The 17,402-nt window shown below is 36.7% G+C and overlaps 1 protein-coding gene and 2 long non-coding RNA genes across 3 annotated transcripts in view; all 3 read right to left on the bottom strand.

Annotated features, from left to right (window-relative positions):
- Nucleotides 1–7,555, bottom strand: part of wwp2 (WW domain containing E3 ubiquitin protein ligase 2) — a 60,634-nt gene extending 53,079 nt beyond the window's left edge. The window contains exons 1-4 of the mRNA XM_037683380.1: nucleotides 7,492–7,555; nucleotides 4,922–5,003; nucleotides 1,581–1,737; nucleotides 1,068–1,189 (exon numbers count right to left, since the gene is read on the bottom strand). Coding sequence (XP_037539308.1) covers nucleotides 1,068–1,189; nucleotides 1,581–1,737; nucleotides 4,922–4,991 — 349 coding nt within the window. The 5' untranslated portion in view covers nucleotides 4,992–5,003; nucleotides 7,492–7,555. The remainder of the gene's footprint in view (nucleotides 1–1,067; nucleotides 1,190–1,580; nucleotides 1,738–4,921; nucleotides 5,004–7,491) is intronic.
- Nucleotides 7,556–12,119: 4,564 nt separating this feature from the next.
- LOC119416043 lies at nucleotides 12,120–12,383 on the bottom strand. The gene is made up of 3 exons (XR_005187075.1): nucleotides 12,373–12,383; nucleotides 12,226–12,291; nucleotides 12,120–12,131 (listed from the first exon to the last, which is right to left on the bottom strand). It is a non-coding gene; the product is annotated as an uncharacterized LOC119416043 (long non-coding RNA).
- A 2,116-nt stretch (nucleotides 12,384–14,499) lies between these two features.
- Nucleotides 14,500–16,494, bottom strand: LOC119415523. The gene is made up of 3 exons (XR_005187060.1): nucleotides 16,470–16,494; nucleotides 14,644–14,739; nucleotides 14,500–14,557 (listed from the first exon to the last, which is right to left on the bottom strand). It is a non-coding gene; the product is annotated as an uncharacterized LOC119415523 (long non-coding RNA).
- Nucleotides 16,495–17,402: the final 908 nt, after the last annotated feature.

Here is a 17,402-nt window from a genome sequence, read left to right as displayed (position 1 = left end):
CTATCTATCTATCTATCTATCTATCTATCTATCTATCTATCTATCTAATCTATCTATCTAAACATTTTGGTAAAATTAGGGAAAAATTGTTAACAGTAGAAACCAAAGCGAAATGTATTGTGTAGCCTTTAGAAAACAACTTCTCATCAACCCTAAATAACATTTATAACAACTAAATAACTCACAATGAACAAGTGCATTGGTGTAACCTTTATTTATGCAGATAAATCACATTGAGCCTCGAAGACTCATTTGCAAGTGAGACCTGTTTATCTTAACCTTAACCCATTTAGTGCAAGTAACCCCCCAAAAAACTTCCACCTATTTATTTTCTGTCACATATCCATGTGGCAGGTCATGGAGACAACAGATCAATGAAAGAAACCCAGACATCTCTCTCTGACTCCACCTGGGAGATCCAAAGGCATTCCCAGACCAAAATTGTAGGTCTGCCCCCTCCCAGTGGACAGGCTCCAAAAACCTTGAAAGGGAGGTGTCCACGTAGCATTATAATCAGATGTCCGATTTGCCTCAACTGATTCCTTTTAATGCAGAAGAGCAGCAGCTCTCATCTGAGCTCTCTCCCAGATGAAGGAGCTCCTCACCCTATCTCAAAGGCTGAGCTTGACCATCCTACAGAAGAAGCCCATTTTAGCTCCATGGATCAAAGATCGAATTTGTTTTGTCATGATCTTCACACGTGGCCATAAGTAAAAGCTGGAACATGAGCGGACCAGTAAATCGAGAGCTTGGGCTTTCGATTCAGCTCCCCCATGATGGACTTAGGTCTTGTCCACATTAATGTCCACATTAATGTGGACAAGGCCTAGATTCAGCTCTCACTTCAAACCACCATCACTCTTGAACGAGAAGCCCAGAAACTTGACCTGACTTAAAATAATAAACTCCCAATCCATAATCAGAACTGACAAATAAGAAGTGAAATGTCCTCAAGAAGCAAGAGGTATTGTTGCCTTTTATCCAAGCACATAGATGGAAGTGTCCAGGATAACTGACAATCTACACTAACAAGACAGTGCATATTTCTTTGGATGCAGTTTTCTTACTTTTGCCATCATGTGTGCGCAGTGTGTCCAGCAGGTCTATGGTAGCACTGCCCAGTAGCTCTTTTCTTAAGGTGTGACAGCTCCACAACTTTAAATCCAGATGACTCTGTGGCGTTACGTTACTGAAAAACACAAAACAACATGAACACACACTCTTAATCAACTGAGCCTCTTATTCACATGCAATCTACTAAAATATAATATATAATAATTGTTAAAGTTCAGCACAGACCAAATTAAACTGATAACAGAACAACTGAGTTCTGTTTATGTTAAACATTTCCACTGGTCAACATTTCATTTAAACTAGACTTCTGCACCTGATAAAAACTTATCTAAATTATCTAATTATCTATAATTATCTAAGAATTAGCCAAGATCAGCGCTTCCACTACAGTGATGTCTTCTGTAACAATGTATGATGTATAATCTGTTTTACATTTTGAATAATTAATAAAATACTGTCTTTTATGGTTGAGTGAGTATGTATGTATGTATGCACGTTACTCTCACAGGGTGAGGTCCTCGTTCCACTGCAGCTCCAGGTGTCCAGTGCGTTTGCCTGTTTTTTTGGTTTCACTCGTCAGACCATCGGCAGTCACCTCGACAAAGGAGCTGAGTCGAGAGTGGCGATTCGGCAGTTTTGGAGACTGGGGCTTTGCTGACACCACTGGATTCACACAAACACACAACAGCTGTAAATCAGTTTCTTAGAATGTCTGGAGTGAAAAAAGGCGTTTTTCTAACACTGGATACTTGAGTGTAAATGAAACTGCCTCTATCGATTGTTTATACTTACTAACCTATCTGCAGACTGTGAATATTATAAATAAAACTGACAAAGAAATACAACCACTCTACATTTTAGATATTTTAACAAAAGCTTTGAAAAAAATGTCCATTTTACATGCATACATTATGTATACCCTTTTGTTACAGGAATAAAACATCACAACAGTCACTGAAATAACTTGAAAACGACAAAAAAAATACAAATAACTGAAAATCAACTAATGAAAATGAGACTTTGTTTTTGAATTCAGATTCAAAAGATTTATTGAAACAAAATTAAACTGGCCTGAAAAAAAAAATATGGTACACCTAATTTAATATTTTGTTGTGTAATCTTTTAAATGAATCACTGTACCCAAGATTTCTGTAACTGTCATTGAGACTTCGGTACCTGTGCACAGATATTTTGGTCCACTCCTTGTGATCAAACTGCTTCAGCTGTCTCAGGCTTGAAGGGTTCCTTCTCCAGATGTTTCATCCCCTTCCACAGATGTTCAACATGATTTAGATCAGGACTCAAAAGGCCACATTAATAGTCCAATGTTTTGTTTTGAGCCATTCTCGGGTGCTTTTAGCTGTGTGCGTGTTGGGTCATCATCCAGTTGGAGGACCCATAAACTGCAAATGAGACCGAGCTTTCTGAGACAGGGCAGCAAAGTTCACTCCAAAATGCCTTGACAGTCTTTAGATTTATTTGTATCCTGAACAGATTTTGACAAAATCCACTCTAGCTTTTTATGTTTTGCTTTCAACCATGGTGTCCTCCTTGGTTGTTTCATTAAGTCCAATTTTGCTCAAACAAACCGAAGATGGGATTTGCCATTGATGAACCTTGACCTTGGACTTTACCTCTTATCTCTTTGGAAGTTGTTCTGAGCTCTTTGGTACCATTGGTATTATACATCTCTTTAGTTTGTCATCAATTTTTCTCTTGCAGCCACGTCCAGGAAGGATGTCTTCAGTCCTGTGGATCCTAAACTTCTGAATAATCTGTGCAGTTGTAGTCACAGGAACATCAAGCTCCTTAGAGATGGTCTGATAGTTTAAAAAAATATTTGTCTAAGCTCTTGAAACAATGTTGTTCTTAGTTTTCAGTGTGGTACACACTCTTTTACCAAACAGCACAGTGACTACTTTATTATTTCAATCGTTTTTAAAGGATACCATTCTTCTTTATTAAGGCCAGTTTCATCAAGTTTATTTGTCACTTGTTTTTCTTTTCCTCCTTCAATAACAAACGTATCCACATCCGTACAAACATACAAATTACTGCAGATTACACAATAAGTTACAAAATTATGTCTAATTAATATTCTAGAGTGGCAAGAATTGTTACAAACAGTCCTAATTATGCATTTAATGGGGAAAAAAGTTTTAAATACCTGTTTTCAGATATTTAAAAGGTGTTTACAGGTGGAATTGTGTCTTGTTTAAGTCCTTCATTTTTTTCTGAGTTGATTTAATGTACAATAATGCATATTCAAATCGTGATAGACTAAGTATTTTGGCTTTGTCACTACCCTAACTACTATTTGCTGTAAAGTCTGTCTAAACTGTCACAATGCTTGCGGTATTTTAATGCATTTAGTGACACAAGTTGCTCAGAAGTAAAATGTGCCTGTTCTGTATGTGGCAGGGTGAGCAAGTAAACAAATACAAACATGGCCCTCTAGTGGAAGAAAGAAAATGTGACATGAAACTAGTCAAAAGGTACACACAATTCTACAATTAAATAGTTTTATACAACTTCAGAATAACACATGGCATTTTCAGCCATGTCTTATTTATTTAACAAAGCCAAAATACTGTAGCAGTCTATAAAAAATTTACAATTTATAAACTTAGGATGTAAAGAATAATTTGTTCAACTCACCTAACATTGAAAGGTTGAATGAAGGATGAATGAATTGAAATGTTAACTTTTTGGGCACTTTTCTGAGAGTTTACTTGAGGGAAATTTCTACATTTGGTCAATTTTATGTATTTCTAGGCCTACTGTGATATCTACAAGCGTGATCAAATGTGGCATGGCACAGTGCTTTTGAATTCCTTCCTTCTATAAAGATTATTGCAATATGTTTTAGTACTGTTAGAGCTACAGTGCTTGCCAGGAATATTGAGAATATGTTCAAAATAATTAGATGCATAAGTGATCATGAATAGATTTTTTTTAAACTGTTTGAATATCTTTTTAACATGAACAAGCATGAACAGACTGATTGAGACATATCGATTTGTGACAGTTTTCTGTTAGAACAGATGGAAAAGAAGAGAGTCAGATGGAAGAATTAAAATAGGCTTCAAGAGAGTGAAAGAAGGTGAAAGGAGATCAGCCAAGATACACAGTGAGGGCAGATCTGTACATGAGGAGCTGATACAATCTTGAATAAATTACAATGGAGGGTGTGACTGAATTGTTATAGGTTAAATAAAACATTTTATTCTTCTGATAAGAAAAGAGACAAATAAGCTAGTAGCTAGTCACTGTGGGGCCATGACCAAAGAGGATTTCTGTCTTAAAACAACTCCAATTTCAGAAATTTCAAAGCAATTCACACTAGCTCTATTTTTTAAACATTTGTACCACTGTCAGCTTTGTATAATTCTGGCAGAAATACTGCAATATTCAACCTGGAGGTGACTCAGGCTGAACCGGATGTGCCGCCACTTCCCCTCACGCAAGAAAACAGTACACTTTGTAAATAACTGTGTATTGCTAAATCGACAGTAATGTAGAAGTTTAAAGTCCATGGCGATGGAGTCAAAAAGAAGTTAAAAAATTACATGTGCAATGTTGGTGAGCATGTAAACAATCCAAGTATAACTTGGAAATTTAATTTTTGTTTGTCTGATGAGTCTTGTAGCATAAATAGTTTTGGTTGACTTGCATTACCTGAGAGTTGTACTTTGGATATTTGTGTTATGTAGAAATTATGCCAAATTAATTATAGACGTAATGCAATAAACTAAAATTCAAAACAAACAAAAATAATAATAAAATGTTTGTTTTGCATGTCTCTTTTACCATCTGTCTGGTCAATAAGGTGACAAAAAAGCATTACCTTTCAGGATCAACTGGGACTTTTCAGTGGTCTGGGCACTGCCAGGTCTGGTCATGCTGGCAGTTGCCATGACATCACAGCCCTGTAACAAAAAATACACAAGATAGCAAAACATACTTCCTGCTTTACACACAGAGATTCTATGAGATGAGTGACTTATCCTGCTCTCTGCTAGACGAAGTACTTTATAGTGCTGAATAACCACAGAGACATGTAAATGCACATTTCAGTCAATGATTTTTATAGTCTACAATGATTTGTGTTCACTGCACTATTTTACCAACTTCAACCTGTCCCAAGCAAAAAGTATATATAACCCTGCACCAAATCTGCAGAGAAAAGTTACCTATAGGACAAGTTCAAGAAACAAATAGCAATGTCCTTGGTGCTTCTTATAATCTATGCATCACAATTTACACACTTTTGAACATGAAACCAGCAAACAGAGTTCGCCAAAAACCTTCAAGAATAATAGAAAAATTGTCAAAGCTGACTGCAATGATTGTTGTGATGAAAGGGTGCCACAAGACACATTAGCTAATTGCATTACACCAACAAACAAAGAGAAGTGTTGTGTAAAGTGATAGAGGAAATATATTTATCCAAGCTGAAATCTGTACATTTAAAAATGTGTCAATAATGTTCTCGTGTACCTGTAACTGCTATATAAGGTAGGGGTCATTACAAAGTAATAAGGTGGGGCTGTGCTTTACTGGAGTCCTTATTTTATCCTATTGGGCATTTTAATCCATAAGAGTGCAACATCTCTTTTGGGTATTACAACTGATTACAACATGGTACACATAAGTGAAAGCTACATTAAACTCAGCAACATAAGCAGAAATTTGTTCTCCCCATCAGAGGTAGTGAGAGCCAAGTGCTTTAAGCATCACCTTGAGCAAAGTCAGAGACACTCTGCAGCATTTAGTGAAAAGAAAAACTGCACTGCACAGCAGAGCTGACCTTTAGAAGGACGCTGTCCTTGGTACCAAAACCTGTTCAAGCAAGAACTATGGTAGTCGTTGAATAAGTTTGACATCTTTTTATCAGTAACCGTCTCATACAAGTCTTGAGTCACTTCCCCAGTTTCAAATTTCTAATGGAAATACCTTGTAAATTTTTAATTTACAGTGCATAGTTTGTTCTTTATGCAGGTCTTTAAAAAAAAAAAAAGCATTTGGATGCTGATTTGTTCTTTTTCACAATTGTTTTTTGTAGCCTGTCCTTATCTAACAATTTTCATATGAATATTAACTTATTTAAGCATAAAAGGTTTGTTTTTAATCAAAAGCAGTCTATGACAATGTCATATTTTGTTCCCATCTTTTTTTAATAAATGCCAAAGCGTCTAGGAGTTTGACAGGCTGTACCGACAGTGATTTCCATAAAGCTATATTGGACAAAACAAATCCAACTCTTTATTTTAAGAAGCCAAACAAACAATAAAGAGGTTTAAGACTTTAGTACAAAGCTGTGTGCTGCTGCGTCAAGGTTATTGCAGTGCAAACAGAGAAGCATGAGGTAAGCCTAAAGAGGTCTTGGTCATAATCAAAGAAAACAGGTTTGTTTTTTTTGTTTTTTTTTGGGGGGGGCAACTTGAAATCTGTCTCAAAGACGAAACAAAACAAACAAGCGCTCAGCATCTTCTCACAATTTAAAAAACGAACCGACTTCTTAATCAAATACAGTGTTTGAGTGCTAGCGTATTTAAATTAAACTAACAAAGGTTTGGGCTTTTCTGCTAAACGGATCAAATGTCTCCAAAATACCCTTGACCGGTGCATACAAAACACAAACACGGAAGATGATTGAGGGATTTCTAGCCAACAATGTCAAGAGATATAAGGAAAACAAACACACTTCCGGCTATTATTTTCAAAATAAAACTTGTGGCTTGATACAAATTCCCTACCACGCACATTACACTCGTAATTGCTCTACGTAGGCATAAATGTGTATATAGTTGTTCTAGGTGTGCATACGTGTGTAAATAGTTGTCTCGTTTGTCTCTATGTATCCATGTGATGGACATGCGACATATCCAGGGTGTATACCCTGCCTGTCCCACAGATGATATGGGCACCAGTGACCCCCGCAACCCGGAAAAGGAGAAGTGGGTAGAGGTAATGGAAGGACAAAACTATTGTGGTAAAATTGCCACTAAAGGTTAAGCACAATTCAATGTGACTTTTTAAATGACTGGAGCACATGATTAAAAACTAATTACAATAAATTGATTAAATAAAATAAATTGCTAAAACCAATATTATGTTTAACAAGCTTGAAAGATAATTTCTATTTGTTATACAAAATTTATTTTTTAAGCAAAAATTCTATTTATTTTGAAATGTGCAAAGGACACATCCGTTCCGATACGTTAACAACTTAACTTGCTAACTGTTAGCCAGCAGGCTCTGTAGCGGGGCTTCATGAAAGGACATGTCTATAAATTATGTTCTAAATACCAAACAGCAACCAGAACTGTGTTTATTGTTACGTTTTTCGTACCAAAGGACATTCTTTGTATTGACATGTCAAAGACTAATGCGCAAATGTGATAATTTCCCTACCTTTGTCAGCTGTGCTCCGCTGTTGTTGCTACACAACTTTCATTTCCGCCTCAGTGACAAAACCACGTGACCCAGGATCTTTTTTTTTTTATTACACAAAGGATTGTGGGAAAAATTATGAACATTATAGTAAAGCCGAAAATAATTGTAAACCTGAGTAATAATCTTTCTTTCTTTCTTTCTTTCTTTCTTTCTTTCTTTCTTTCTTTCTTTCTTTCTTTCTTTCTTTCTTTCTTTCTTTCTTTCTTTCTTTCTTTCTTTCTTGCTTTCTTTCTTGCTTTCTTTCTTATACATATAGGCAAACAACTGTACATTTAAGAAATTAAGTTTGGCATAGATTTCTATATTTGACATAGGCATATTATCCTGATAGACCAACTGTCCCTGCTCTCCAGCAGAAGTCAGCAGTAACTGTTTTTTGGTAGCTGTCATGTTGTATTTTTGTAACTAGAGTCTGTGCACTAATAATATGGGGCTTTTAAAGTCTGGTTATACTTCACAAGACATTGGATCTTCTTGATATGATTGTGAGACGGTCTTTTTGGCCTGGACCATTCATATTCAAAGTGAAACTGCAGGGGAGAAGTTCTGACAAGTGGATTTCTTTGTACCTGATGGAGGAGTCGAAGGAGGAAGAGCTGGTATTTCTGTTATTAACTGAGGAGAAGTGACATTTTGTACATTTGTCACGAAGAGACCACCATTGTTTCTGATAGACAGTGTTAAGAATGTGTCCCTTCACTGTTCGAACAAAGCGCACTCCCTCACAGACAGCACAACCATGGAAAGCCACCCGTGACCTCCTTCTACAAGATGACAATCTATTTGATTTCCTTTTTAAGTTTTACTGGGACCATTGTGGCCTGCTGCTTCTCATCTTCAGCAATTGGAAGTGAAAATGTCGCCAGTTCACTCGCTTCTCTACATAAATACGCACATAAAGTTCTGACCAATCATACAATGCTTGCTGCGTTTCCCCAGCAGGACAGAAGTTCTGTCTGGGGACAATTCATAAAACAGGGTCTTAGTGGGGAGTACAAGAAGAAAAATATGTAACTTTAGTCACGCAACCACATCAGCGAGACACAACTTCTCACTTCTCATAGAACATAAACCAGGTTTTAGTCCCACCATACTGCCCTGTACACAATCATTGTGCTACATGAAATGTATTTTAATCATGCAATAATTGCTGCTAAATTTATTATAAAAATGTACATTTTAAAATATAACAGCAAGATGTAAATAAACAAAAATCACCACCTGAAAAACATCACCTGAGGTGTATATTTATATTTGAACCAGGACAGTGTCCTGTTTGTTTACATGAAGGAGGCGAGACGTAAACTTGTACTGGAACCAGAAAGGGAAGCTGGTCTTGTTCCAGCTTCAACTTCTGGGTTCCAGTCCATAGTCAACCATACGCACATGGACAGGCACATTGAAATAAATTAATGTTCAGGGAGGTAAGTAAACTTTTAAAATCAGTTGTAAATGTTGTATTTGTTTCATATATTGGTTTAGTGGGTGTTTAAGGGAGTGGTGGCGCAGAGGTTAATGAAGGAGGGCCTGTGATCGCAAGATCGATGGGTCAACTCCGACATCAAAATGTGGGTGGGATAGGTGAAACACCCACACCTGCATCCACCCTCATTTGCCCCACTCGGGGGCCCTTGAGTAAAGCCCTTAACCCATCATCTGCTCCCCTGGACGCACTAGATAGCAGCTCTCTGCTCCACACAGAGGGCTGTGGTAGCTCGGCGGTCTGTGGTTGCATCAGGAAGGGCGTCTGGCGTTAAAACAATTGCCAAGTCTTTGTGCAACATATTTAGCTGTGACGATCCCCTGAAGAAGGGAGCAGCCAAAATGAAAAATAAAAAGTGGGCGCCACATGGTGGCACAGTTGATAGAGCTGCCACTTTTCAGCAAGAAGGTCACCGGTTCAAATCCCAGCCGGGAGCCCATATGTGGAGCTTGCATGCTCGCTCTGTGCATAGGTTTTCTCCGGGTACTCCGGTTTCCTCCCACTGAGAAAAAACATGCATATTAGACTGATTGGTAACTCTAAATTGTTAGTAAGTGTGAGTGAGTGAATGCTAGTTTGTCTTGTTTGTATCTTTGTGTCCCTGAGATGGACTGAAGACCTGTCCAGGGTGTCCCCCGCCTCTCGCACAGTGACTGTTGGGCATGGGCACCAGTGACCCGAAAAGAAAGAAGCGGGTAAAATAATGGATGGATGGATATTGGTTTAGTCCTCGTATACTGAAAAGAAATAAGATTGTTAATGCCCAAGGTAAAGTTTACTTACTAAAATAAATACTTCATTATCCTTAAAAAAATTTGAGCCTTTCCTTTTTTTGTAAATTTTATCAATAAAATACATGCATTAATAGCTAAACACACAATCATAAGTGAACACCAAAAACAAAAACAATATTTAAAATACAAAGTATCTGTCTCATAAAGAATGTACTTGACACACTTCATCATATAAGTTACTTTATTCTTAACCGTCAACAAATGTAACCAATTATTTTGCATTTATTTTGTCTAAAATTATTTGAAATATTAAAAATTGTTGTTTTTAATATTGAATATAGGCTAGATTAAGGCCCTCAGAGGCCTCTCACCACCATCTTTAACACACCATGCCAAGACCTTCTGCAGCAATGATGCAACATAACTGATCCTAGATCAGACTGCATCAGTTGCAGGCGTTTTATTAGACTAAAAGTAAAACTGGTCTAGGATCAGTGCAAACAGTTATTCAGTCACTTCAAAATCTAAACAAGTTGTGTACATCAAGTGATTTTTAATAGACTTCAGGATATTTACTTAGAAGAACCCTTTTTTTCCAGTCTCAGACATACTGAATGACTGACAAATAAAAACATATTGAGCAAGTTTTGCACAAGATAAAAACATTTATAAAGTCAAGTCGACATCAATGAGTCTTCAGCAAACTGATGAATACTGTAGTTTTGGATAATAATCATTTATAAGACACTGACACAAAGAATCCTCAACAGACATGAGCAGCTTTGGCACACATACATTCTCATTAGTTATTCATAAATACAGCAAAATAAGAAATAATGCAGAAACATTTTCTAATATCAGTAAAGTTTTATGAAAACTTTGCGGTCTGGTGTGAGTGGTGAGGATGGGGAGAGATGCACGCTGACATAGTGGTCATGAAAGTAGGCGATGACAGCCAGAGGGGGGCCCAGCAGCAGACACAGCCACACTAAACCGTTGCCATAGTTTCCATGAAAAAATCTTCTGAGGAACACCGAAATCAGGAGCTGAAAGGAGAAGTCATTGTATGAGCTTCAGGTGTGGAGGGTGAGAAGACATAAATAACTAGAGAAATATTTTTTGTACAAATGCAGAGGGAACGCTGAGCGCTGAATGACTTTACTGAAATTTATTGAGGAAGCTGAGCAACTAAAAAGGCAAAACACTAGCTAAAAGCTAAACAAACTAAATGTTAACTCAAAGCTAAAGTGGCAAAATTAAAGCTAAAAGTAGCCAAAGGGTAGCTAATAGTAGCACAAGCCTAGCTAGAAGCTCGAAACTGAAGTTTCTAAAAGCTAAAACTATCAAGAAGCTAGCTAAAAGCAGCACAACACTAGCAAAAGGAACAAAAGGCTAGATATAAGCAAAAAGTGAAATGACAGCTAAAATCTAAAAGTAACAAAAGGATTACTAAAAACCAAACGCAAAGAAGCAGCTCAAAGCTAAAGAAGCAAAATAAGAGCTAAAAGTAGCAAAAGATTAGCTAGAAGGACAAAAACAGAAGTAGGTTACAAAACGCTAAAAAAATAGCAAAACACTAACTAAAAGTAGCTAAACACAAGCAAAATGAACAAAGCCTAGCTAGAAACAAAATGTAGTAAAATGCCATCTAAAAATCAGAAATAACAAAAGGCCAGCCAAAAGTTAAATTAGAATGATGTAACAAAGGCTAGTTGTAGCATCCACCTCCTGAGCATTTTGATACATAAATAGCTAAAACAACACTAAATATGCTGAAGTAGTTAGAGTGCAAAAAATGTGCACACAAAAAACAACAGTGCAAATGCTGAAAAAGAGTATTCACACAATGAGGCAGTTTTAATGCTGGTATGTTTGTGCTTTTTGTCCTGCAGGATGAATTTGTGCTGACTCGACGTTGAAAATCTACTCGCATCTGTTTCTACAGTAATAGTCATTTATTACAAATGAACAGGGATGAAAAAGTTGCTGAACACAAACACATAAAATCAACAAGATTCATGTCTGACCGACTATGTTGGCAGTGAAGAGCTGAGCTATTTGCACTACAGCTTTACAAACCTTGTGCTGACAGCAACACTGCCGCTGTGTAAAGAGAAACATAAATGATCACCTGCTGGAAGAATCTCACCTCTAATACCATCATGAGGAAAATCCACAGACGACAGCTGTGCAGAGGCAGAGCAATCAGATACTGTGCAGAAGAATAAAACAAAAGCAACACATTATTATTAGGACTGCTGGGCTTCTCATTATTATGAAGGAGCAGACTTACCTCACAGAGAGCAGCAGACATGAGGAAGACCAGTAACTCCGCTTTCAATGGAGAAATGTTCCTTTTCACCAGCTCTGTGTAGACATGCCTTTGAACAATTAAAAGAAAAAAACACACAGTTAATCTAGAGCGTTCTTGTCATGTGATCTGAACAAAATGGCGACAGATTAAAAATCCAACACCTGTTGATCCATTTTTGGAAAGGAATATTCCAAGTCTTCCAGAAAGCGATCAACGTTGTAGCATTCCTGTAAACAAATGTGCAACAAATTCAGCTTCACGTTCAACAGAAGACCGTGGACAGAAACTTTTCTGTCTCTGCCACTGACCACCAGTCTCCGTAAAAATGCCGATCACCGAAGCAAAGCAGTTCTGCACAGAAGTTCAGGAACGAGTGACTCAAAAAGAAGAGAAGAAGCCACAGAAAGTGTGTTGGTGCCTGACGAGAGGAAAAAAACAACATGCATCACACAATCTCTACTTTTTATATATATTCTGTTAATGCTCAATGGACGTAAATCAGTTTAAAAACTCACCGCCAGGCCTACAAGGTGCTCTACTCTCAAAGTCATGTCCATACTCTGAGTCCAAGAACAGAAAATGTTAGAAAATATGATCACAGGAATTCTGTGTTGTCTCAAAATTTACAAGTACGAGGAATTACTTCAAAACTTACAGTAAAAGGTTTATCTGATTTCTGGAAGATTGGCTCAATCCACTAAGAAGAAAGAAAACAAATTATAGAATTTAAAAAAAAATCTGACTGAAACGATTATATTCACTTATTTTGTCACTGACATTCACTTCTAACCCATTTAACATTTGCTGTGTACTGCATTCTCAGTAATAATCACATAAATTATAAGCTAAAACGATGATGCATGAATATAAGGCCTAGAATTCAGAAGGGATGAATATTGCTCATCACCTTTTGTGCTATTACGTTAAACTGAGACCATTTATTGCTGAAAAGGGACAGAGCTATAGGAGTTTTGGTCAAACTTTTAACAGCATTATATGAAATATGAAATCTGTGTGCTCTGAGTATGTGTTGAGGATGTTACTCAGTTACTACCACTCCAAAATTTAGCTCAATATCTGTAACTATGACATTTTTGTGTTTGTTACTGTTGGTTAACTGTATCTGATTTCCTGAACTGGATTGATTACAAAAGTTAATCAGTTATGTATGAGATACATTCGGGGAAACATTGTGTTGTTTTTTTATGACAGAGAGTTTCAACAAGCTGCTGTACCTGCTGCACAATGCCGACCATGATCTGAACAACAACCACCTAAAGGAAGAAAATGCATCTAGATGAACTTGTTTTTGCACATGAACACATGGAAATCTGTTCAGTTTCATCCTTGCCTTAGCATATTTGCTCTGTTTTTGTCTCCTTATTCTAATATAGACTATAGTTACCATTCTATTAATTGTAGCTTTAGCCATCCTTTTGCTACTTTTAGTTTTTAGCTACCTGACTGCTATTTTTGCTGTTAGCTAGTTGCTATTATTAGCTATTCCTATAGTAGGTTTAGCTTTTAGCTAAACTTTTGCTGCTTTTAGCTTTCCTGTTTCTTTTAGCATTTAACTCGTCTTTCGATATATTTAGTTTTGAGCACGTTTTTTGCTATCTGTTTGCTAGTTTAGCTGTTAGCTAGTGTTTAGTTATTTTAACTAGCCCTTTTAATACATTCAGCTTTTAGCTAATCCTTTGATGCTTTTTAATTAGCATTTTGCTACTTTCAGCTAGCCGTTGTTACTTTTAGCTACTCGCTACCTTTTCAAAATATATAATTTTTAGCTAGCCTTTTGGTGTTTTAAGATTTTACCACTAGCCTTTTTTGTTAGCAAATTTCATCAGTCATTCAGAACTTAGTAATTTTCCAGCAGATTTTTTTTAAGCTTAGCTAATTTTAAAGCCAATTTATTCATTCATTCATTCATTCAACCTTTATTTAGACAGGTAAATCCCATTGAGCCTCGAGGACTCATTTACAAGAGAGACCTGATTATTATTATTGACTGCATTTTAAATGTCCCATTGCACTTTAATAAATTTAACAATAGTTGGCCATCTTGTTTTTATATGTGAGGTTTTTTTTATTAAAAAAAAAAGTGATCAAAATATATCTAATGTTCCTTTTTTTAAATTAAATGTCATATAAATTTTTAGCCACTTTGTTATTAAACAAGAAGATATTGATGTTCTTTATCTCATCCCAAAGGTGCTGAAAACGCCCCAACATAAAGTCAGCTCACCATTTCCAGCAGCCTGTGCAGCAACTTATTGATCCGGATCTTGGGAGTACGTGGGAAGTCCTTCTGGTAGCAGAGAGTTGGAGCCAAGAGGAAATAATACAGATCTGTGAAATCAAAGGAAACGTCACAATGATTGAAACATGTCAAAACTGTAATAACTTCAACTCACGACAAACAAGCAGGTTCACCTCTCAAAGTCAGAGCGTCACTCGGGTTGTTTTGTGCAACAGAACCGCTGTGGTCTTGGTCTAAACGAGAAGAGAAAACACTCGTTGTTGATCAAGTGTGTTTTTCTCTGATTACGTCACTAACAAGAACTGTGCTGCAGGAGTACCTAAATGAGCCTGACGGTACCAGTGGTTTGTTTCCTGATAGGAATAAAGCTTCAGTCCCAGAATGATGTAGAACCAGAGAGAGAAGAACGCTCCGCCTGTTGAGCAAAGAATAACATTTCTGCACTGAAACATTTTAACTTCAGGAACTTTGATGAAACACAACCAGGGTGATGATGACGGCGTTTCCCACTGCGTTCTTATCGTCATGAAAGGTGAGCGATCATGTAATCAATGTACAGTAGTCCCTCGCTACTTCGCGGCTCGTTTACCGCAGACTCGCTCTATTGCATTTTTTCAAAAATAAGATTGGACACGACACACAACTGGCTGATTGATGGATGAGCCGCACGATCGGCATGAAATTTTTATTGAAAATAAAATTATTTAGAATTGTTTAGCACCTGCTGCACCTGTGTGCAGTTCACATGCTGCAGGAGAAGCTCCCTCCTGCAGCATGTCATGATCTCCGCTCTGAGGCGGAGAAGTGGGCGTGGCCAAGAGCGCTGGCAGGTGGCAGAGAGCTGAACTCATGACATTCTGTGCTTTTTTGAAGAGCGTTTAGAGTTTAGAAACATTGTTTAGACTATTGCAAGAGTGTGGGAAGGGTTTAAAACACCTTAATACACATATATATTTATATAAATACTAAAATAAACTACTACTTACTACTTGTACTACTATTCCTACTTTGTGGTTTTTCACTTATCGCGGGGCTTCAGGGTACGGATCCCCCGCGATAAATGAGGGACTACTGTATGTGTTCATTTGTCTGTCTGTTAGAAAAATATCTCATAAACCACTTGATGGATTTGAATGAAACTCTCAAGAGAGTAAAATATGGACGTACATCTACATCTGATTAACTTTCGCAGTCAACTCCATTCAAGATGGCTGCCACAGCTAAAGCTACGAAAAGCTAGTTTCTTTATTTATTGGATATTTAACCGATCCGAGACTTTTGACCATGAAGGGACCGTTTTCTTCATGGTTGTTTTTATTTTATTCAGATTGAAAATGTTTTCGTTTCTTTGGATGATTGTAAAAATGACACAAATGATTTATGCAAACATACTGTAAATACGTTTCCCTCCTAACAGAGTAATAATAGCTGCCACAGCAATGTTGGTTTACTTATTATTAAAAGACAAACTGATTCAATAAAAAATAAATAAATAAAACAAGCAAAGAGGTCTTAATGTGGTGATGGATGCACTCAGCAATGTCAAAAAGAAGTCAGGAGGGATTACTCACTTATGAAAGTAGGAATTACAGTGTCGCATTAAAAAATAGGTTAAAAATATGAAGAAACCTCAAATTGGCCATAGATTTGTTTCAGCATACACAATAATGTAAATAAGAGCATTACATGACAATAAACAAATCAGTGAGGCTGTAATGAAACTTTGACAGTGGTTAAACTATGACACAGAAAACAAAATCTAATGTCAAATTAAAAAAGATTAAAAAAACATGGTGTAGTTTTAAATTCTTAGTACTGTCAATGAACAATTATTACATATACTGTGTATATTTTTTAGACAATCTAGTAATAACAGCTATAAAAAAAGCCAACAAATGTAATAATTAGAAGTAAAAATAAAATAAAATTCGATTTAGAATTCTTTATGGTGACTCTTAATAAACAATTTTTTTTTTTTTACTTAATACCGCCTCAGTTTAAGGTAAAATTCAATGGCACAAATGTAAATTTTAAAGAAATATTTTAAACAGTGTTTTAGGAGTTTGTATCATTATGGCTGTGATAAATGATAAATAAATAGTGAGTCAGTTCAAGGTGTCAGTCACAGTTTTAATGCCTGCTAACCTGTTGATATTTTTGGCTCGTGTACGACGATCACAGCAGGAAGCAGCAAAAGGAAGCCCAGATTTATGAGATGTAAACGATGGCTGCTGGTGGGAGACAGCTTTCCCTGATGGAAACAAAGATCTGTATCTTTAGTTGAGAAGTTCCAAGATAAACGTAAAAGTAGCAGAATTTCAGCAAATAATTCAGCATTTTCGAAGAAAAGAAGGAAGAATGACCTTTTCTTGTAGCCTCTCCAAGAAGAAAGCTATCAGCGCAAACAGGTTTGCAACTAGAAGTAAACAACAATGTTATTGCATTATGCCTTAAAGGTTCTTTAGCTGATATAATACAAAACACCAGTTTGAAAAAACAAAATGTAACAAAAAATTAATCTAGAACTTTTTTGAGAGTGTTTGTTCCAGCAAATTCCAAATTTGATCCCCTTTACTAAAGACACACAAACTTATTTCCTTAGTGAATGTCACAGTTTTTTAAAATCTTTGCTAGTTCAGTGTGCAGTTCCTCACCCAGTATTAGGTTGACAGACGGCCAGTTGCAGCTGCCCTCGGTCAGATGACCCAACACTTTTCTGACATCGATCAAAAAGCCGTGTCTGTTAAGGCAAGCAAAATATGAGGAAACCCAACCAATATATATATTTAAAAAGAGAGCACATATTTGGACACTATAAACTATAATGTGGTTTTTTAATGCTTTTAATGATGATGGTGTTTGGTCCTGTTAGAACTGGTTGCAGTATCAACTTTCCACCACTAGATGTCGCTACATGGCACGCTCAGAATGTTTTCCTGTTGGAAACTAAACTTGAGCCTGGTCAATGTGCAAAGTTGTTGGTGTTAAAAGATACTGGTCTATAATGCCTTAAAGTGAAATATTATCATCAGTCAAGAAATGATAAGATCAAAATCAGCCTGACTGAGGATACTTTCA

Source organism: Nematolebias whitei, chromosome 10 (assembly GCF_014905685.2).
Source record: "Nematolebias whitei isolate Nwh7 chromosome 10, NemWhi1, whole genome shotgun sequence".
NCBI classification, from domain to species: Eukaryota; Metazoa; Chordata; class Actinopteri; order Cyprinodontiformes; family Rivulidae; genus Nematolebias; species Nematolebias whitei.
Note: the sequence above shows the minus strand (reverse complement) of the source record. Positions and strands in the feature narration are given on the sequence as shown.